This window comes from Doryrhamphus excisus, chromosome 9, assembly GCF_030265055.1.
Source record: "Doryrhamphus excisus isolate RoL2022-K1 chromosome 9, RoL_Dexc_1.0, whole genome shotgun sequence".
Taxonomy (NCBI): domain Eukaryota; kingdom Metazoa; phylum Chordata; class Actinopteri; order Syngnathiformes; family Syngnathidae; genus Doryrhamphus; species Doryrhamphus excisus.
In genome coordinates this window covers 14,940,745-14,964,305 of record NC_080474.1, presented here as the reverse complement: position 1 = coordinate 14,964,305, position 23,561 = coordinate 14,940,745, and the positions used below count along the sequence as shown (strand labels likewise).

Genomic DNA, 23,561 nt, shown 5'->3' with positions numbered 1-23,561 from the left:
CTGAGTTTTGGCGTGACTGTTTTCCCACACAATTTGGTTGGAATTGGGAAGCTTTAGATACATTATTCATTATTTAATTTTAGTAATGGCAGATTTTTTTTTACCGGTTTACCTAATAAAGTGAATCAGCTCATGAATGATTCATGTGACCTGTCACCTAAAGTTCACAACGACGTTGGGAGTCACTTTGAAGCCAACAAGATGAAGATGAAGAAGAAGAGCGCACTAAAGTGCCAATGAAAAGCTGTCAACAACACAGATACAAAAACACTTTGCACGCACTCATATCCACACGCCCACGAGCGGGCGCGCACACACACACACACACAGGTCGACCATCCTCTTTAAGAGAGGGCGGATACACTTCCTTTCACTGCTGCCTCCCCTGTCTCCGGCAGCAGGTTGCCATGGAAACAGGGCATGACTGGATACAACAGGAGAGAGAAAGAAAAAGAAAGAGACAAATTCGGTGCTCTGCCCACCTCTCCAGCAGTCCTCCTTTTGTGTCCCCTCTCAGCAGCAAACCATGCATTTCCAACTAATTACACTTCCTAATTGCAGCCTTTCCATAGGGCAGGAAAGATGGTGACCCCCCTCCTCCCCAGCATGTCATCCACATGCAGAATAAGTAGACAGCTTTAAAAGCGGTCAAGTAATAACGTTGCCGCTGCTTATTATGAATCCATAATTGCTCCACAGACTCTTCGTTGCTTTGAAATTCATATTGGAGATGGACAACAAGGATGGAAAATATATATGTGCGCCATAGTAGAATTTGCAGTTACTAATAATATTGAATATTTAAACGCTGTATCGTACATGGCTTGTGTTTTCAAGGTTTGTGACATAGCAGCTTGAGAAAAATAAACTTCAGCTATCATAAGCACTCAGCAGCTATTCAATTAACTGACTTTACTTGCCTGGGGTCTCCAATTGGTGTTTTATTAACATTACAACATGGCAGTAAATGCAGTTTAAGTGTCAATAAACCTTACAAATATGGAACAATATGACCTTTGATTCTTGACCCCTTAAAAGAACGGTTCTTCCTATCAGAACCTTGATTCAATTAACTGCAGAGATTATGTATATGTGGTATTCTGGACACTAGCTGTCAGTAATGTTAAATTACATTAAATCAACTTCACTCTTGTAGTTAACCATGGCATGTTCGACACGATATAGTTCTCCTACCATTCTGTGTTGAAGTGGTGAGGTTTGGGTTTCTTACTTTCTTCTTTTTTTTGAAACACCAAGTTTAAAATTGAAGAGGCTAACTATTTAGCTTGGTAGCTAGCTATGCTAGTGGCGACCGCCTGTTATGTCCTTGAGCAATGTGGGCACTAATAATGGTAAAAAAATGTATTTAGAAAGTCATAAACAAGTTTTCTATGCTGTAACTTTGAAAATATTACATTTATTAATACTGAAACTTACTTTGTGGAAATCGTGGTCGGGTCTGGAACCAATTATTGTACCTGCGATAAACAATGGATGGTTTTTAATATACACAGCATCATGATGAAAAACACAGAAAAATCCTGCTAAATCCTTTGTAGGAGAAAAGGAGGTTTGTAGCTGTCAAGGTACAAGACTTTGCCTTGTGCGTTAAGAAAAAGGGACTATTAACGTTAATGAAAGCGTTTCAGTTGTTAGCATGGTGACCGAATTGTGCAAATTCTATTGTATTGTTGCTCTATTGTAGCTTTAGTAGTGGTGGAGAACCACTGTGCATCATACAGACATTATATGATGTCTGTATGGGCATACAGCTCTAAGAATGATTGCAGCGTAGCACTACTCGCACAATAATAAACACCTTGTTAAATGAACACAAAACACCCTGCAGCGTCGTGTGTTTTAATCACTTTGTCCTCAACAGCGCACACAGACCCCAACGGCCTGTCGCCACGGCAGATAAAAAGCGACAGCGATGACGACGACCTGCCGAATGTGACGTTGGACAGCGTCAACGAGACCGGCTCCACTGCACTGTCTATAGCCCGTGCCGTACAAGAGTGAGTACTCACTAGCTTTATGTGTGCAATTAATGTACATCAGGATCGCCATTTGGTGTTTGGCTGGGTTTTATGCTCATTTGAGTGGTTTTGTGGATTTTCTAAAGCTGAACATAAAAGACAACATCAAAATAAGGTAAGGTAATAAAAAATAATAATAAGGTAATAAGACAATAAATAAAAACATAAAAAAATACCTAAAAATACACACAAAAGAGGAAAATATCTGTGGTTTCAGTCACACTCTATCTTGATCCCTTGCAATTATATACAATTATAATCAATTAAGTAAATTATGAAATGCGTAACACTATAAGAAAAATTAAATACAATAATAATAATAATGTTGATTTTTTTTTGGGGGGGGGGTGTCATGGGGGGGTGTTATTGATCACCTTAAAAGTTCAATCAATGCCAAAGATTCACCTAAAAGGAAATAACATTCATATGAACAGAGAGGTCATGTTCCTTCTTGTAAACTGGCCTGAGTGTGTGTGTGTGTGTTTTGGGGTGGGGGGTGGGGTTGGTGTTTGCCATTCTATATATACAGTCTGCATGTTTTACGCCCCGTTTGGCCTTCAGGCATGGCAACCCCAGTGGTGCCAGCCCATCTGTGTTGAATGAAAAGACTTCCCTCTTCAGTGGATGATAGTATCTTCATCACAAGCAGGAAATCAGGAGCAGAGGAGCTTTTTGGCTCAGCCCTGTTGGATATAGACCCAGAACAGTTCCAACCAAAAGCATTATAACAGTACAGTAACGTGTAGCTTCACGTTACAACTGTGCATCTGTTCATTCATATAGTAGGGTATTGGATGTATGTAACAGTAGCACGTAACAGTATAGTAATAGTAGATAGATGGATAGATAGACTTTATTGTCATTGCACATTAATAAATTGCCAACGAAATGTCGTTGCCTGGCTCCCGTATAATAATAAATAATAATGTGGAGAATATTATATTATAATATAATATTGCTGACACCCAGTGACCAGTGTAAAATACTCTTTACTTTTGAATGCCTTGTACTATATTTGCATTTTATGCTTAATTTAGTCTTTCTGTCCCACTACTTCAGGTTGCATTGTTGTATGTGATATATGGCATCTATTGCATTGCAGTGCATTGTTGCAGTGTGTATGTAAAAAGTGGACAAATTACACAAGAGTGTAATTTGGCGGCACACACACAGCTCATTAGCATTAAAGCTACAGACGCACAATACTGTGTGTTCGAAGTAGGGTTTACTAAAGGCACATTTAGCGGTACTCTTTAGCGGTCAAGACAAGTTATTATATGATACAGTTCGGTATTGTTGTTGGTAGATGTTGTTTTTGTGATGCAAGTCGTGTACGCATCTGCTGCTGCTGTTGAGGTAAAAAAAGGACGGTGCCAATTGATGTTTGAGGAACACAGTCAGAGAAGAACAGAGGCTGGCAGGAACCAAGGCTTTCACTCGAGATAAATCAGCAGCCCGGCTTAGCAACCCACATGCACTCACTCCCCCTGTGGGCAAAACTACATGGCTGCTTGTGTGCGCACGCCTCCAAGTATGAGACCTCAGGTGCCTCTCCTGCCCTAACACATGTTCCTGGGCGGTGGACACAACAGCAACAGAAGGGGGTCTGCCATTGTCCACAGCAACACACGTAGGCTCCTGTGGAGGAACCAAGACGTTTGTCTCCAGGTACACGTAACGTGTGTGCTGACAGTTGACATCTGCACGCAGACTTTTTGGGAACTCTCTTTTCTTTTGCAACAGCAAAATGGATTTCATGTGATGGTCCGCTTTACACAGAGGAGAGACGTGTAAGGCCAGGGAAGGGGTGGGGGTGACTGCTGCTTTCATTCCAGGTATCCATATATGAATAAGTGATTGAAATGACAGCGAGGGGTTTCTTCTGGAACCGTCTCCATTTTCACGTGTTGCCCAGGGGACCAGCAGGGTATTGTAGGAGAACACAAGTGTGTAAGACAAGAGAGAGGCGACAAGTGGTATATGAGTGTGTTGTATTATATTGCAGTACAGTAATCCCTCCTTTATGGCTCCAGATCTCACCGTGATAACTGCTGAATTTTTGCAAAGTAGGATTCCTTATTAATAAATGGAATATTTTCATAGTTAAAGCATAGAAACCCTGTTTATGACTTTCTAAATATGGTTGTCAACATTCTCAAGATCAAAAATGGATCTTACGGCACACTACCGACTAAAAATCTCACAAAGTGTATACGTATATATATATATATATATACATATATATATATACCAAAATAACAATTAGGTCAATTAGATAAACAAAGATACATAATTTGTAGTAAATATGTCATATCATTTTCAGACCAAGTTAGTGAAATTGGACAATTTCCCGCGCCACACCTGTTTAGATCTCACGGTACACTAATGTGTCACGGCACAGTGGTTGGGATTCCATTGTTTATGTGTGCATCATAGCAGGTAGCACATTAAATTTCTACGTTAAAGAAGCCCAAACTATTGCAGAGAAGCTTATCTTATCTGTAGCAATGACATGTTTGCTTAATCCGCTGCGGAAAACTATATACCTCTGTCATTGTCATTGGAGATATGTTGCATATCTATGTTGCAAACATATCACAACCCTCATTTTGTATTGCAGATCGACAAATTTCATCTTCCACTTTCCGGGATATCCAAGATGATGAAGTGGAATTACTTCTGTGAATCATTAGTATAAGATAAAAATATCAGGAAAACGTTGAATGGGGTTAGTCGTGTCAGTCAAAGTATTCAGATATGTCACTTTTGGTCACATGACAGCAATGGGGCGGTGTTGTCATCGTTTTTACAAAGTAGCAGTTTGCTTGTCTACACAGCACTGACAAGCTGGTATTTTCAGATTTCCCGACGGTCGAAGCAATATCAGTAAACGCTCAGTCAATTTCAGTGATGAAAGGCTGAAACAATAAAATACTTTGCCGTTTTGACCCGAAAACATTTCCATTTTCCCTTAGTCGCTCTCTGTTCTGGTACAGCATTGTGATGAATAAGTATCCTTCCCTGAGATCCTCCTACCCTGCAGCACTGCATATGTACATGAGTGTCGTTTCTCAGCTCTGGTCCAGCTGAAGACCAAAACCAGAAACCGACTAGACATTGAACATGACCTCACTGTTGCCTTGTCAACAATTATGGCAGACTTTGAGACTCTAATCCAGCGCTAAAAACATCCCTAGTTCCTTTATTAATTCTGCTGGTGTCAACTCCTCAAACACCCCCCACCCCTCCCCAGGGAACTGTTAGGGTGGGGGCGCGAGAGGCTTTCATTTCAAAGCAGACCTACCAACATGTACAAATTTATAGTACTCTACATGCAGTTTGACTCTTGAAAAGCATATATGTTTGCTTTCTATTTTGTTGCATTTTCAGTGACAGTACAAAAACATGATCGGCACGAAAAAAGTTCTGTCCTTTAGAAGGTGCATGACAGAAAAAAAAATTAATTAAGAAGCACTGATTTAGAGAATCTGATCTTTTTTCACTCCTGTTTTTGCACTTGATCCTTAAAACAGAAGAGCACTCCTGTCGTATAGAGGAGGGGTTCTCAAATGGTCTCAACTTGGGACCGACAATAGTTGTTAAGTCACAACCCACTTTTATTAAGTCATTATTAAAGCACTTTTATTCAAATCATAACAAGCAAATGTAATAGTGTTTTTCTTAATTGCCTGTGTCATCTTTTGAAACAATAAAATACATCATTACATGGTCAAAGTTAATTTTAGGGGAATTTATGAAAGGCATTTTATCAAGAAAATGAGGCGAACATATAACTGCATAATATAAATAATGCATACATTGAAATTAAATATCAAAAATTAAATATAAAAATCAAAGTGTCCAATGAATATACACTAAAGATAGAGACGATTATAACATTGCTAATTTTTACAAACAAAAAATGTCAGAAATCAGCCATGTATTGCATATTGCAATGCCATTTTTGACTTGCTGTCTGCAACCCACGCAGAATGGAACTGCAACCTACTTTTGGGTTCCAACCCACTAGTTGAGAATCACTGGTGTAGAGGATTTTTCACTTACGTTTTTGCAGTACATGCTGAAAAACAGTAGAGTGCTCTTGTCATTTAGAGGATCTTTGACTTGTGTTTTTTTGACTAGGCCCTTAAAAACAGCAGGATAATAATAAGAGGATCTTTGACTCTGTATTTTTACAGGAGGTCCTTAAAAGAGAATATCAGTTCTGTTATATAGAACTGCGATTCCCACATTAAACCAGCAACCTGTCATGTAGAGCAGGTTGGTTCCTGACTGGTTTAATGGCAAGCAGTGACCCCAATTGTAGAAATATTTGAACATAAACTTCTAAAATATTTAAATTTGAAATGTAAAATGACAGATTGCACCACTTACGAGGCTGTTTTGACCTTTTGAGCATGTTGCAAGCATTATATTCTGCCCTCTTCCTTTTCTGACAATGTAAGCTATGTTCCAGGTAACACAGAGCACAAGAGCCTTTGCAAATTTTGAATCACAGTTACTGAAAAGCCACTGTTTCATGATCAGCTAAGCAAAAATACCCTTTTATGCACAAATTAAAAAAAATATTAGAAAGTTTGTAAAGTTTTGCCAGATTTGCCTTCTGTCAGAATGGCTGTGTTGGGGCCACAGAGAAGAGTTTAATCTTGAAAGTAGTCTTGGTTTTACAGTCATATCCTCCTGGCAGGTACCACAATGGCTTATGGGAGGCCAATCTAGGGCACACTTTCACAGATCCTTTCCTGTTTTCTCGATAAAGCCGCAATTAGATTCAGCGTGAGAACCCGAGCTGAAACAGTTATTTGTTAGTATGACCCGGTTTCCTTTGAGAACTTTGGAAAAACAATGCATACGCTATTGTGTTGATATTAAGGGATCCCCCCCACCCCACCAGAGCGTATTTCTTCGGGTCAAATGTCTACACACATATTATGATCACTCTCTTTATTGTGGAGTATAAAGATAGACAACAGGAAGTTGAGAGAGGACAGCAATGTGACAAATATTTCAAAGAAGTACTTCCTCTTTTTATTTTTCATTTGACGCAGTAGCATAAATTAAAGATCCATCCACCACCATGATGCTTTTTAAATGCCATAAACACATTACTCATGAAAAGTAATTGATTTATTAACAAATACCTCACTTTTGTGTGTCTAGGTGATCCAAAATCTAACCTTGAATGTAAAAAACCCTGAATATAAAAGTGCTTTTAGTAAGCCCCACCAGGAATGCGCAGTTTTGTGTGTCTGTAGCTTTAATGCTAATGAGCTGTGTTTGTCCACGCCTGTTTCTGACAGAGCTATTGTGTACTTATTCCACTTTTTCCATGCACACTGTAACTTGTTCAATAGATGCCACGCGACAACATAACATTAAGGAGCGGAACAGGGGACATAATGTTAGTAAGGCTAGCATGCTAACAGCAACATCATGCTAGGTTAGCCTATTTGCAGAAGAAAAACAAGATGATCGATTTTTGTTCATTTGTTGTCTTTAAACAGACTTGAGGGGCACATCTTACTGCTGGAACAAAATGTCACTTTTGTATCGTATAATTGAAATATTTCTGGCGTACAGATTAATCTAGAGAGTAAAAATGTATTTTGCCTCAAACTGCAATTAACAGGTGACACTTGACAAAAGACAGAGAGGGTAGACAGGAAGCGTATTTATGGTAGAGACAGTTCACTAAAGGGCCTGTCTGGCAGCCCAACCCTTTGCAACACGACTGTTCAGCTTCCTCTTCTCGCCTCACTTCCTGTGTTGCCTTTCAGCACGGGGGTTACGACATCCGCATCAGCATGTGCTATAAAAACCACATATTAGCACTCTCAACATGACCTTTACTAATTAGCTGTGATCGGGTGGGACAAATCATCATCATCATCAGAAGTGATATTGACCACTTATCGGCGAAGGAAATGCCACGACATGTATTGATGGTGGGAACAACATGGCAGGTGTTGACCTGATTGGATTGCATTGAGAAATAAAACAGTCTGCATGTTGATTGATGACAGTATGAAAGTACCAGAACTCATACAGCTTTAGCCTGTCTTATACTGCCACCTGCTGGCATCATTACACACATTTATACAATGTGTGTAGTACTTTAACAGTCATACAGTATTTTCTATTCATTCATTTGTATTACTATATTTATTTTTATTTATGGTATATGTTACATATATTTTATTTATTTATTCATGAATTCAGTGTAATATGCAGTATTAATTTTATTTTATTTTTTACTTTTTTCTTGAAAATATTCTTGTATTTATTTGAGTAATTAATTAAAATATTGGCATTTGTTATCAGCATAATTTACCTGAATTATTTTTACAACATTTAATTTTGTTTTTGTAGGAATATTTTTGAAGTAATTTGTTTTGTTTTGTCAAGTACATTGAACTGTGTGGGAAATTTCAAGTCAATGCGACTTAAAGTGTTTTATAATAGTGCCACCTTATGGTCATTCATTCATTCACTCATTTTCTACTGCTTTTTCCTCATGAGGGTCACGGGGAGTGCTGGAGCCTATCCCAGCTGTCTTCGGGCGAGAGGCGGGGGTACACCCTGGATTGGTCGCCAGCCAATCACAGGGCACATATAGACAAATAACCATTCACACTCACATTCATACCTATGGACAATTTGGAGTCACCAATTAACCTAGCATGTTTTTGGAATGTGGGAGGAAACCGGAGTACCCGGAGAAAACCCACGCATGCACGGGGAGAACATGCAAACTCCACACAGAGATGGCCGAGGGTGGAATTGAACCCTGGTCTCTTAGCTGTGAGGTCTGCGCGCTAACCACTAGACCGTGCCGCCCTATGCAGTATTGATTTTATTTTAATTTTGCCTTTTTTTTTATATATTTTTGTTTTATTTTATTAATTAATTGAAATATTGGTATTTGTTATCCGCATAATTTAGCTGAATTATTTTCACAACATTTAATTTTATTTTTTTAGGAATATTTTTGAAGTTATTAAATAATTTTTAAAGTTTATTGATTTTGTATTTCACAATTGATTATAATTTGTTAGTATAGTCTATTTTACTTTGAATCCACTATGCTCTATTATTTAGTTGACCAATTTAACATTATTTGAATATTTAATTTAAAATAATAGTTCATAAAAAAAACATAAATGCAGCACACTGTAGCTTCCAGTAAGCCAAAGTATCCTTCTTGTTTGTGTTTTGTCTCCCAGTTCCATGTCACCATTCAGTATTGACAGCATACGGCGCCCGCGGAGGTCAGAGTCGCCTGATTCGAAAAAGAGGCGAATCCACAGATGCGACTTTGAGGGCTGCAATAAGGTTTACACCAAAAGCTCCCATTTAAAAGCACATCGGAGGACACACACAGGTCAGTAGCTTTCGTATGCTAAAAATATACAGCATCAGTCAACATTTTTCTAATAGTGTGTGTGTGTGTGTGTCTAAACTTATGACTGGTACTGTATATTATAAATCTAACAAGACAAAATCTCATTTTCCAGGAGAAAAGCCTTACAAATGTACCTGGGACGGCTGCACGTGGAAGTTCGCCCGCTCTGACGAGCTGACCAGGCATTATCGGAAGCACACAGGGGTTAAACCCTTCAAATGCGCGGACTGTGACCGCAGCTTCTCCAGGTCGGACCACTTAGCTCTGCACCGACGCCGACACATGCTAGTGTGAGCCCAGATAGAGCTGGAACGTGGAACAACGAGGCTGCCGAGGGAGCAGGATCTCCCTGGAATGTTTTTCAGCTGGCCTGGATGCAACACATCCAACACACATCCATCGGAAGAGGAGCGAGAGGGAGCACAAAACAGGGTCAAATTGGACTTGGAAGGAACATCAGGATCTTTTATTGTTATTAAACAGCACTGTTTGTAAATTTTTCTCTTGAGATTTTTAACATTTTTCCGCTGCTTTTACAGCATTCATAATGTGAAAGACCCCAGTTTGTTCTCAATGCTGACGCTTTTTCCAGCAGATTGGATGCTGCGCTATGCTTTTGCCAGCAGAGGGTGACATTTGATTACAGAAGAAGCCAAAAGAGGGCTGTTGAAGAACCCCCAACCATCACCACCACCATCATCCTCCCACATTGGAAACAATCATAAAGTTCATTCTCATTGCATGACCAGCAAAAAGCCATCAGTGAGCCCACTTACAGTAATGTGGGTTCACTCTGATTTTTTTTTTTTTCAAAGATGGAGCCTCTTCAAATAATCTTTTTGTGCTGTGAATAGCAATCAGATCCGTAAAAAAAAAACAAGTGCAATCTCAAAAGGTCACGCTTTTTTTGTCGCTTTGTCTTTAAAATACTTGTCCTCTTGTACAGAGAACTTTGAAAACAATCCAGAGGAGATTTACCACCACAGAGGCACCTTATCGAGGACTCTTGGTTTTTTTCTTCTTCTGGTTTTGGATTTTTTGTGGGTATTTTTTTTGTTTGTTTTTGCACAGCAGCACTTGACTTTAAGCTGGCTGAAGTGTTACAAAGATGGCGGCACACACGTGAATACAGAACAGCAATACATTCTGAACACGAGAAGGAACGCCAAGCTCCACCTCTTTGTTCGGTTTTTTGATGTCAAGATTTTTCTCTGTCTTTTTGCTAGTTTGCTGCCTCTAATTTCATTAGCATCAATACATTTTGTCAAGTACGGATTATAGCGGAATTTTGTTGTCGTTTTGTATGTTTTTGCAGATGAAAGCAGGAGTTGGGCAACCTGTGACGGTATTTGACCTGGTGGCCCGTCGTGCAAATGCTAAAAACAAACAAAACCTCAGAAGAATTGTTACCAAAAGTCACCCAAAAAAAGCATTTAACTCACGAATGTGCAAGTCAAAACGTTTGGAGACACCGACTCGTTCCATTGCATGAGGAAGTGTCCAAACATTTGACTGCCGCTGTAAAAAACAATACACATTTGATCAATTACAGTGGAACCTTTTAAAGCCAAACATCATTTAAAAAAAAAAAAACATTCTCCCTATAGGAAATAATAGGAATTAATTTAGTCTGTTCCAGTGTCAAACTGGCCGTATCGTAAACAGATGTCCAACAGATGTCATGCTTTGCTACCTATGCAGGCTTCATGGCGGGAGAGTGGGTAGCACGCAGGCCTCACAGCTAGGAGACCCACAGTTTGATTCCACTCTCTCTATGTGGAGTTTGCATGTTCTCCCCGTGCATGCGTGGGTTTTCTCCGGGTACTCCGGTTTCCTCCCACATTCCAAAAACATGCTTGGTTAATTGGTTAATTCTAAATTGTCCATAGGTATGAATGTGAGTGTGAATGGTTGTTTGTCTATATGTGCCCTGTGATTGGCTGGCAACCAGTTCAGGTTGTACCCCGCCTCTCGCCTGAAAACAGCTGGGATAGGCTCCAGCATGCCCATGACCCTTGTGTGGATAAGCGATAGTAAGTAAAATGAAAAAAATGAAAGTTTTTTGTAATTTTCATCTTTAAGTGAGATTTTGCGTACACATTTTCTGCAGTTTTTTTATTCTCAAAAAAGTTGGGAATGAGTGGGCCAATGAGCCAACAACAGCCAAAGAAAAAGCAAAACGTGCAAAGCTAATACCCTTTGACTTTTAATGAAATGTCTCATGTGACTTTTTGAATGACTTTTTAGCCATACTTTTATAAACTATTTACAAAACTGTACAACCTTCAATTATTGAAGTTCCACTGTAATTGATCTGGTATACCCATATAGTATTTTTACATCCATACACACATCACCAAACCATAATCGGAACTACCATATACTCTATACATTCTTTTTCCAGCTTGCAGGTTTGACTATGAAAGCAGTCCATATTATTTGATAGCATTGCTAAATGCATTTATTGGACTGAAGCCAGTAAAAGGAAACGGTGACCTTTTTTTTTAATAGCACCTTGAAACGCTACATGCCCATAAAACGTTATAATAAACACCCACCCCCGTATACATACTCACAGTCCAGGAGGTAAATCCACCAATTCATGCCATATGTAAAATGTATGTTATTCTTATTTATGTACTGTATATAATTTGTGCACATATCATTATGGGCCGGTTGTATTATCAGTTTTAGCAACAGCACCTTGTTCTTATTTAGTATGATTTTGTTTGTCAGATAATTTTATTGAAGATGTCAATTTATAAAACAAATAATCATCATCATATTTTATGATCCGTATAGTATATAAATATATATATATAACATTTTATGATTGAAGGGCACTTGCTTATATAACTTTTCTGTTTCTGTAAAAAAAAAAGCAACAAAATTAATTTGAAATGTTGTAATATATGTGATGAAGTTTTAAAGACAAGGTTGTTTATATGTTGGATAAAGAGGGCTTTTTTGATTATAGGAGCAGGAAATATGTTTATACAGAAGTAGTCTTTTTTTTAAAGACTGGGATTTAGATACTTTCGTACACAGTACAGTGAAACAGGGCTAAATGGTCTTCATGCTTTTCATTTCTTTTCTAAACGTTAATATTTGGATTTCAACCTGTTCCACACCATTGCATTTTTGCAAAACACAAAAAAAAAAGTTCCAAAGTTAACTTTTTTGTTTCATATTTTTGTTAACCTGTATGCACAAAATTAACAACGTTAACATATCGTAATTTGTATGTTTATTAGATAAGCACAAACATATCTAATGGTCAGAAAAATCATCACGTTTTACAATTTTACCCTTGGGAATTATTCCAAATGGTTACATTTTTAGTATTCCCTTGAAATCCTTGTCAAATTATAAATATATTCTCATAAAAATTGTAATATTTTTCTTGGGAAAAAAAATGCATCTTTAAAAAATAATGACTTGCTCTTGTAAACTTTTCCCCTAAAAAAATATACTGCAGTTTTTCCTCGTAATATAATTTCTTTTTTTTTTCTTTATAAAATTTTACAAATCAGAAAAATACAAAGAAATAAAATACCGTATTGCTGTAATACTACGATATTTTCCAGAGGAGAGATTTCAAATGTATTGTGGTAAAAAAAAAAAGTATTTTTGCCATAATCGGACAAGAATAAGTAGTTTTTTACTAGAGTACTTTTCTTGAAACTTCTTTTTTGCAATATTTAATTTTTTTTGGAGGGGTGCGGGGTGGTTTTGTTTATTTCTTTAATAATTCTGAACTTTTTATTATATGGTCGTATATCACATCATTCTCATGTACGACTTTTTTCATGTAAAATTATGAATATTTTTTTAAACATTTTTCTTTATTTTGGAAGATTGAGCCCCCTCTTGCAAGGTGACACCTTTATTTTTCTACAATTACAACTTTTTCTAAGAAAACCAAAAAAATATGACCCTAAAATGACCACCCTAATTTTTCAAGGTTACATATTTTTCTCGAAAATATGCCACCTTAATTGTTACAAGACTTTACTGTTATTAGATTACAACTTCAATCTCTGAGTCTAATTCTTCACTTTATTAGTGAACATAATATATATACGTGGAACAGGTTGACGTAAAAATATTGCAGTCAATGTTTTCATTTCATTCGTCATAGCTCACGATCAAATCCCCCCCAAAAACATCAAACAAGCGTTGTTAACCGGTTGTTTTGTAAACAAAAGATATCGTCTTGGTAACATTCCCAACCAAGATAATCGTATTGATCAACCAAACTGCGGTGTATTTTTGACAAAATTGTAGACAGGGTGTATTGTATTTTCTCCAAAACATATTTTTCCGCTTTTTTTTCAAGCATAATTTTGTAACGGTAACCAGGGTCAAAGTTATGCAATAATAATAATAATAATGAAAATAATAATAATGTTGATGATGAATAGTGCCTCATGTCAAATTACAGCTTTTTTTTCTTTTGTGAAAAACCGACAACAAACAGGCGAATGATATGCAAGTCAGACCTCAACAGTGATTTTTTTTTAATCGTTCACCAACATTTCACGCTGTTGTTCACCGCATGTTTTTGTACATTGTTCACAATAACTTTCAAACTCCATCGTTTTCATTTTAGCGATTCTGCGAAAAAAACGTGGAATCCAACTTAATGTAGATTGATGCCTTTTACAAAATCACTATCAGTTCTATATCTATTTGAATTTCTGTGCTTTGATTTCCTAAACCGGAAGAATTTGAGTAGTGAAGCCGATGTTCAATTTTCTGATATTTCGTACGGTAAATGGTTGTTCCTGTATTTATGTAAAGTGAGTGTAGTGTAAATATCTTTCAAAACTCTTTCGTTTTTTTTTCCAGATCTTTTCGCAATCTTTCCGTAAATAAAATGTGATATCGCTCAGCAAACTCAGCTTCAAAAGGGAGATTTCTGCTCACGGAATAAACGCAACTGTAATTTTCTTTTTTTTTTTTTTTTTAATCTTAAAAAAACATGGTGCCCTTTATTTGTGTTACACTTTATTTTGTTTTAAGTAGCTTATCCAGTCAGTGGTTTGTCTAATCTGTATTTTTCTTTCTTTTTCCATATGGATGGAGCTGTGAAATTAAAATAAGTTGAAACATATAAATGTATATTAATATGAATGGAGGCATGAAGGTTAATAAAATTGCATTTTATATGTAACATTTGTGTAATAAGTTTGCAATTTGAAATCCAAACACTGGCACACCATTGAATCCCCCTCGAAGTTGTTGTTACTATGTGCTCTGACCTTTTTTTTGTGGCGTTATATGCACAAATGCCAAAAATGGTGCTATCTTGCAATGTTAAAGAATCATTTAAAGGGGACCTATTCTGTTTTTTTCCACTTTTCTAATCTATACATATAGTTAGAATGTTGTATTCGCGTGGTAAACGATGCCAAAGTTTCAAATAATGAGGTTTGCGTATTTGGAAGTGAACCCTAAAAGAAGTTTGGGATGGCTCAAAACACTCTGTTTCAGAAGGCGTGGTAAAACTGCCCCTTTGTGATGTCACAGAGAGGTGGACTTCCTTATATGGGCGTGTCTGTAAGCAGGTAAGTTCTCTACCCTCCCCCCAGCTCTGCTACTGTGTTTACTTGCTAGCAAAGCCACATTTGTTTACAATTCCTAAAGACACACCATCAGGCACAAGGGGTTGGAGTTCCTGATTCCCTAGTAACAAAAGAAATGCATTCTAATCTGTCAAGGGCTGGACTAGCGGACGCCTTTCCGACGTTACTTGGTCATGTGGAGGAGTCAAGAGAGCAAACAGTAAGTAACGATTTATGTGTCCTAACAGTGTTTATTGTGTGTAAGTCATAGTAAGTCAACAGTGTTTGTAACCATTGAGAGGGGTTGCAAATAACCGATACCCACCACATTCGTTACCGATGCTAAACGCTAAAATGCTAAAGCTACTTACCATTGAGAGACGTCTTGAAGTAACCTCTTTTCTTGAGAAACGTCGGACTGTCCAGTCTCCAACACATATGAAAAATCACTTTAAAATCACTTCTTGGAGGCACACTCTCTGAGACAGACATGGACACACATTAGCATTAGCTCATTCGCAGTACGGCTACACACAAAACAGTCTGTTTCCAGTACACCTTACTAAAACCACTTTTAAACTGTCTAATATCCAGCATCAGGTCAAATTCCTTAAAAAAAAAAACTTAAACTGTATTATGGAAAGCAGGAAGTGAACAAATGTAACAGTTACTGATTGTAAAAGTACCAGATGGAGGGGTAGGATTTAATAAGCTTTGCTTCTTCCTACTCCTTTTGGACATGTGGAACTGTGAACTGATTATGTGATGCATTCAGTTGTAATCTGATGCATGTTCAAATGAAATAAAACCATTACCATTACCAAATACACTATTGTTGGACCTCCTGAGACTTGATGAATGATGAATTTAGAATCATATATTTTAACAAAATGTGTTTTTACTGCAGAAAAATGAGGTGATGAAAGAACATCATCCCACAGGAACCAGCTTTGTTTTCTGTTCATGAAATTACAGGAAAAAAACAGTAAAAGACGCTTTGAAAAGGAGCTTGAAGACACCAAAAACGTCTCACAGATGTTCAACAATGCCAGGTGCTAAGTGGAAGGAGAAGGAGGGGGGGAAAACACTTTGAAATTGCTTTTTGAAGACAAATCAATGAAAGTTACTTTCATGGTGTTTAGAGTGTAGTAAAACCAATATAACATCATGATTTACTACCCAAAATCCCCATATGTTGCAATTCATAATTGATAGCATTGAATTGATGTATTGATAAGATTAGTCAGGTCAAAGGGTCAAATCGCGGCCATCATAAAACCTTTAAATTAGGCAATGTTTTAAGTAACAGTTTAACATCAGTGACTGCCATACATGCATATTAATACGTCAATGGAAATAAATTGTGTACTTAGATTTAGTTTTGAACCACTTTCCTACATTGTAATAAGTTACATCACTATTATGTTCGCTCATTCACTTTTTTGCTATATCAGGTAATCTTTTACTACTATTTCTGCTTCTATGGTTATCATCACATTCTCATTTTTGGCATCACTGAGACAATTAAATTACTTGTGATGCTCAAGTCTCTGAGACGTGATGACAATAGGAAATGTTGGTTTAGTGCGACTTTGGAGGCGTATTTTTAACTCTTCTTATGTCCGCTTGCAGGAAATCTGCTGTGCTGCTTTCTACTTGTTCTTTTATATCCTCAGCGATAATAAAAAAGCCCAGGCTAATGCAACCTAAGATCACAGTGACAGCAGCTTTAAAGCTCAGCTTAACACAATACAATTGACTTGTCAGGCTTTTCTTTTGTACGCACACACGCAAGCACACACACACATTTAAGAATAACAGGACACGACACTGACCCGACTGAACATGTCGTAATAGTGCAGGGATGTCCAACATGCAGCCCGCGGCTTTTTAGCGGCCCTTGGCACATTCCAAAAATACAATGAAAAGTATTACTAGTTTTTTGTGTGTGTTAAACTAGTAGCCCTTTCCACTAATTGGTACCCAAGAAGTCGCTCCTGGTTTCAAAAAAGTTGGTGATCCTGGGTTTAGTACCCCCCCCCCCCCCCCCCCCCCCCCCAAGACACCCCTGTACTTGTGGAAGTGTCTTAGGAGGTTGTACACAGTAGCTAGTACAGTAAGTGATGTTGATTTAATTCCCAAAATATATAAGAAATCTTTTGATGAGTTTTTGGTTACGTAGAAAAACGGTGAACGAGTTGTTAGCGCGCAGGCCACACAGCTAGGAACCCTGGGTTTGATTCCCCCTCGAATATGTTATTCCTTTGAGTGCGTGGGTTTTCTCCGGGTACTCCGGTTTCCTCCCATATTCCAAAAAACATGCTAGGTTAATTAGCGACTCCAAATTGTCCATAGGTATGAATGTGAGTGTGAATGGTTGTTTGTCTATATGTGCCCTGTGATTGGCTGGCGACCAGTCCAGGGTGTACCCCGCCTCTCGCCCGAAGACAGCTGGAATAGGCTCCAGCATTCCTGCGACCCTCGTGAGGATAAGTGGTATAGAAAATGGATGTATGGAGATTTTGGTTGGTGGTTAGCGCACAGGCCACACAGCTAAGAACCCTGGGTTTGATTCCCCCCTCGAATATGTTAGCCCTTTGAGTGCGTGGGTTTTCTCCGGGTACTCCGGTTTCCTCCCATATTCCAAAAAACATGCTAGGTTAATTAGCGACTCCAAATTGTCCATAGGTATGAATGTGAGTGTGAATGGTTGTTTGTCTATATGTGCCCTGTGATTGGCTGGCGACCATTCCAGGGTGTACCCCGCCTCTCGCCCGAAGACAGCTGGAATAGGCTCCAGCATGCCTGCGACCCTTGTAAGGATAAGTGGTATAGAAAATGGATGTATGGAGATACATACTATACATAAATCAATAATACTTTGTCTGCTGATTTTTTGTCTGTGCCTGACAGCACCACCAGAGGGCAATGGTGAGCTGCAGTTTAACTTCCTTTTTGAAGCCTTCAAAACTTCAGCTCCTTACTCACACTCACACATTGTCCATTAAACAATATTAATCACTGTCTAAATGTTCTAGTAATATGTCATTTTATCGTCTTCTATATATGACTATGCTACGGTATGCTATAATTTTTAATTTTTCTCGTGTTCAATTCTGTATTAGTCTGTTTTAAAAATGACTATTTCTACATTTATCATCAACAACATATATTTATTCAATGTTACATATCTTCAAGTGATCCACAGCTCAATAGTTTTATTTTATGCTATTATTTCATCTGTAGTTTGGCCGTGCTACAAACTGTGTATACATTTTTCTGCCGCTACTTCATTAGGCATCACCAACATGAGCCGCTTGTTTGATGGGGAGAACAGCAGATGAGGCTAGCTCGGTTGGTTCTCCAGGGAGAAATTCCCTATAATTCCTTAATTAAATGGAACAATTTAATTACAGTAACATTCATCAATATAATTGCACCATTCTAATTGAGGTTTAAGTGAAAACAACAAGTCTATTTCTAATGTTGGCAATGCGCTGACATTGGTCCTCCCCCCTTTCTTCTTGTGATCTTTCACCATGCTGTTTCTCCACGGCATTTTTTCCCTTTGATGGCCGGCCATTGTGCATCGGGCCAGACCCAAAACATTTATTACAGCCATTTAATTTAACCTCTCTACAGGCACGGACAAGAAGACGAGAGATGATAGCAGCTCAGGTGCTCTGAAAGAGTCTCGCTGTTCTAATCTGATCCTCCCTGTTGCCCTTTTCATATAAAGACTCCAAACACGCCGCCGCCATTTCAACTGTCTTGGATTTCACCACAAAGGGCCCCGGCCAAGTTGAGTTCCAATTCATTCCCCATCACCTCCGCCCCCCCGCCCCTGCGGGAACCTCAAATAATAAAACATCATTTTGGTCTAATCTGCCTCAAGAATGTGCCGTGTTTGAAGTTGACAGCGGAGGAATAAATTGCCTTGGAGAGACGGTCCCGGGTCCGCACCTTACAGGTGTGCCCTTGGATGGACAAACGTCCTCATTGTCCCTCTCTCACCCCCCCCCAATTCGGCGAAAGTCAGCTGGGAGGAATTCATCTGCTGCCGTTTGGTGGCTTCTCAGAATCAACAAAGAGCCACTGATCTCCTCTAATTCCTGCGCTGACACACTCTTGTCAGTGCTCTTGTATCATCTGCTCCGACTGCTTCTTGTAATCTTAAGTACTCGGACAAAGTCACTGAAAGTTTTAGCTTCACAGGTGCCCCCTACAGGTGATTAATATAATGCACCCTGGTTGGCTTAATAACAAGGCAAAATAAACATATATAGTAAACCTCGGATATATCGGATTCAATTGTTCCCACTGGTTTTGTCCGATATAAGCGAAATCCGTTAAATGCGTATACCGGAAAATGTCCGTTTTACGCATATATCGGATTTATATCCGGTATATGCGTAAATCGGATTTTATCCGTTATAAAAAGGCACTTCCTTGACTATGTTTCCAATGTACCTGGAGGCGCAGGCAACGCTGCAAATGACGTCGTATAGCGGCCTGTCACAATTCGGCGAATCGGAGCGCCACGATGCGGCCATCCGATATATGCGAGGGAAATTTAATGGAAATGCATTGGAACGGGACTGGAGATTTTGTCCGAAATAGGCGAAATCCGTTATAAAAAATCCAATATATGCAATGAATTTTTATTGGAAATTATTATTGTGTGTTATTGTGTGTAATTATTATTATTATTGGAAATTTCTCTTCCCGAATGGAATCTTTCCGAATGACCTTTCCGAAAGCAATAGTATATGTACATGGAAAGGAATATTCCAATCTTGTGTCTACATGCGGCGCTATAATCAACCAGAATAGTCAATGGGGCATGCCCAGTAAAACGTAAACACCAACATCAAGTGATACCGACTTCCCGGAGTTTTTCTTTCACTTGTTGGAATAACTCCGTATTGCCAGTTTTTGCTTCGTCCAGTCTTGAAATTTAGTTTGAATCAAAAACAAACTTTCCGCAACAGTCCAGTGCCGATTGTTCGCCTATTTTTAGAACGTCTCGAGCTGCGTGTTACGTCATATCTCAGCATTCGCTGAAAGAACGCACCCGGGAACAGGAAAAGATAAAGTTCGGCACATGTTTTATATAGATATGTATTTTCTTAAATAAATTAAATAAAACTAGCCTTATAGAAGGGTTTAGATTCTGTTCCACAGATGGCCTTAATGCACACGAAAGCTGCTTGCCAACCGCCAATAAACAACAGAAGAAGAAAAACACCACGAAGAAGAACGCACCCTGACAACGTTCCGATTGAGCGGGTACAAGATACCTCAATCGGATTGGAGAAAGGAATATTCCACCCCTGTGAATCCGATTATATATATTCATTCGGATTGGCACTTTTCTTTCGGAATGAGGTGTATACAAAGGTTACATTCTTTCCGTTTGAGCAAATAACCCAAATGGAATTGGAATATTTGGGTCCATGTATACGTGGCTAGTGACGGACAGTCTCCAGTCAACGATAAGATCCTGTTGGTATGCATTTATTTACATTGACCGTGCGTTACATACACTGGCGACCAGTCCAGGGTATACCCAGCCTCTCGCCCAAAGACAGCTGGGATAGGCTCCAGCAACCCCCGCGACCCTCGTGACGAAAAGCGGTAGAAAATGAATGAATGAACTTGTTCCAAAAGTTACAGTCTCACTTTATACCGCTATATTTCTGCACAAATGCTGAAAATGGAAGTGAAATAATGTATTTTCACCCAATTTTCGCTACGTGGCGGCAAGCTATGACCGGAAGTGTTTCCTGTAGTTTATTCTTTGCACAAAAGTAGAATTCAGACATCCAGAATAAATGAATGAGCTGAGCTCAACCAACCCAAAACTGAACAAAAAGCCCTTCCTTAAATAGATCCCGCCTATTCATCACAGAATCATTGATTCACCATGGCAACGAGAATAGCGTAAGTACATAAGTACTGCACAAAAATACCCTCAATACTATGCTGAAACCATAATTAAAATAGTTAATTTATGCAGTAAAAGTAGTAATGCGTTATAGAACATAAGCATTATTCGCTCGTAGTTTCATCCCCTAGAATTCCCTCGATCCTGGACCTCCACGGAACAAATCACCATGGTAACTTATGTCGACACATATCACACTTTCCACTATCCCGCTTTTGTGTAATGGGATTACAGATAAGTTGAGCCATGATAACCAAGATATCCTGGCTCCTAGTTTAGTGCAATGGGCCCCTTAGCACAACAACACAACACGGTAATGTATATTAAGACTAAGACTACATTAAGTATTCATTGATATACCATAAATATGATATATGTATCTGTGTTACCAAAGAAATGTAAATTCACTCATTGTTTCACGCAATTTGAACACCTTTTAACCAAAATCCGCCATCTTTGTTTAGGACCTTTTCAAACCTAATGAAGGCACCAACGATGAGGGTTAGAAATTAATTTCCCTGTCATATTTCTTGTTATTTTCTCAAACCCCAGATTTTAATGATGCCTGTTAATTGTACAGAAAAATCTGTCCGTCTGCTCAACAGCTGCCGGTTCTCTGGAGAATCATCTGGACGAAGGCATTAGCGGCCTTGTTTGGAATATTCCCTTTCCATTCAGAATAATCAGGCGGCTATTCAGTGTCGGAATGGTCCGTGCACAGATGCCCAGTCGAAGCAGAGGGGAGCTCAAACACCTGAACCGGTGCCTTGAAGAATGGGAATAATGCAGGTGAGCGTTATACTTCCTTTGTATGTACATAATATTAAAAAATTGAACAAAAGTCTTGTTCAAGGTGATCCTCGCTTTGCATATTCCTGATTAATCTTATTGTACAGCGGCTAACATTGATCAGAGATGAAATGCATTAGTCAGCAGACTGTTTGGGAGTGGGGCTGCCTTTAAGTGCTGCCGACGAGCACACTTTCCATAGGTGTCTATGTTGGTTTTTAATTTTGTTAGATAGAATTTAGCTTAAATGGATGCCCGCCGGCTGCCCAAATACAGCATCAAAGCCTTAATGCTTCGAGACATAATTTAATTTACTCTGTAAAGAAAGGACTACCTGCTAAATTCATTAGTGAAAAAGTTTGCTAGCTGACGAAAGGAATACTGTAGCATTACGTATTCGTGAAAAGGCTGGCTAATGCAAGCAGTGTTGGTGACATATGTCTTTTATTTAGCTAATGAATGTGTACAATTCTTCAAAAGTCTCAAATGATTGGCTTTTTCTTTTTGGAATTTAATTTTTGTTGCAATGGCAAAATGTGATGATAACCATAGAACTGGAATTTATTGCCTTTTATTGAAAAAGGGGTTGTACGTAGCTTCTTGTTAGGCTATATTAATTCCAGTAATTAAAATGCCACAAGGTGACACTGGCATTACATGTTAAGAAGGTTAGCATACAGAAGATTTACACAATTAAACTTGTACTTTGTGAATAAATAATCCCTTATAAATCAAAGTTAATTGGTTCCAGACCAGACCGTGATAAATTAATTTCCGTGAAGTAGGATTCCTTATTTATGAATGGAATATTTTTTTTTTACAATGTTTACAATGAAGGCCATGTCACAGTTATGGCTGCCTTCAGAGAGCCACTTGTAAACGTCAATATATATGAATATAACCTCATGATATTATTACAGTCGTCTATGCCTGTCATGATAATCAATAAATCAATTATCTGCACGATAGTTAAAAACAAAAAAAAAGCTAGCTGGGTTAGCTTAGTTTAGCAGAGCATGCTAGTGTGGCTGACTGTGTGTGTGTGCGACAAGTGACTTTAACTGCTTATTAATGTAAGTGAAATTGGTAAAATTGTCTAACAATCTTTTATATCAAAGTACATATGCAAATGAGCTGAGTCCATTTACTTTCACTGTTTTTTTTTTGTCTTTTTTATTTATTTTATTTAAAAGTTGGCGACATTAACGATGAGCTGTTCTTCATCAATGAAGTTTGTACATGACTACCAATGACCGATATAGGATATCACAATTTTCTTCGCAAAGGTCCACTAACTGAGACGTCATTTGTGTATCGGTAAACATGCAAACAAATAATTTTTTATATCCTTTAGTTTAGGGCTAAAAAAGCAAGGCAACTCAAAGTGGACTGCACGGAGCAATGACATAAATGGAATTTTAAAAGGCCCCTAATTAGAATCACACATAAATCAATTGGGGCTGCTAAGCGTTTGATTAGCTTGCAAAGGGACAAGGTTGTTGTGTTTTTGTTTTTTTTTTTAACCACAGTCGACTCTCAAACTGCAGAGGTGTAACACATAAGGGTCCCCGGTATGACGACTCTTGCCACATGTTCAAGGCTGGCCCATTAAAAAGCCTGGGGAAATTAATGAGCTTCCATTGGCACCCTCACAACAAAGGGATCTATAAAGCTGCCTTAATGTTCTCGGGGAAGAAACTTTACTCTTCAGTAGTTCCCAATCAACCGGTAGCAGCAGATTTGCTTTTATTTCCCTTGTAACCCGAAAAAACGCTGCCCGCTGCGACTTTTACATG

General features: G+C 38.4%; 1 protein-coding gene across 4 annotated transcripts in view; it reads left to right on the top strand.

Moving 5' to 3' along the window:
• klf12b (Kruppel like factor 12b) overlaps positions 1-15,600 on the top strand; it is a 50,844-nt gene extending 35,244 nt beyond the window's left edge. For all 4 annotated transcript variants that reach the window (XM_058081463.1, XM_058081467.1, XM_058081464.1 and 1 more), the window contains 3 exons: positions 1,883-2,018; positions 9,284-9,441; positions 9,575-15,600. In XM_058081463.1, coding sequence (XP_057937446.1) covers positions 1,883-2,018; positions 9,284-9,441; positions 9,575-9,756 — 476 coding nt within the window. In that variant the 3' untranslated portion in view covers positions 9,757-15,600. The remainder of the gene's footprint in view (positions 1-1,882; positions 2,019-9,283; positions 9,442-9,574) is intronic.
• Positions 15,601-23,561: the final 7,961 nt, after the last annotated feature.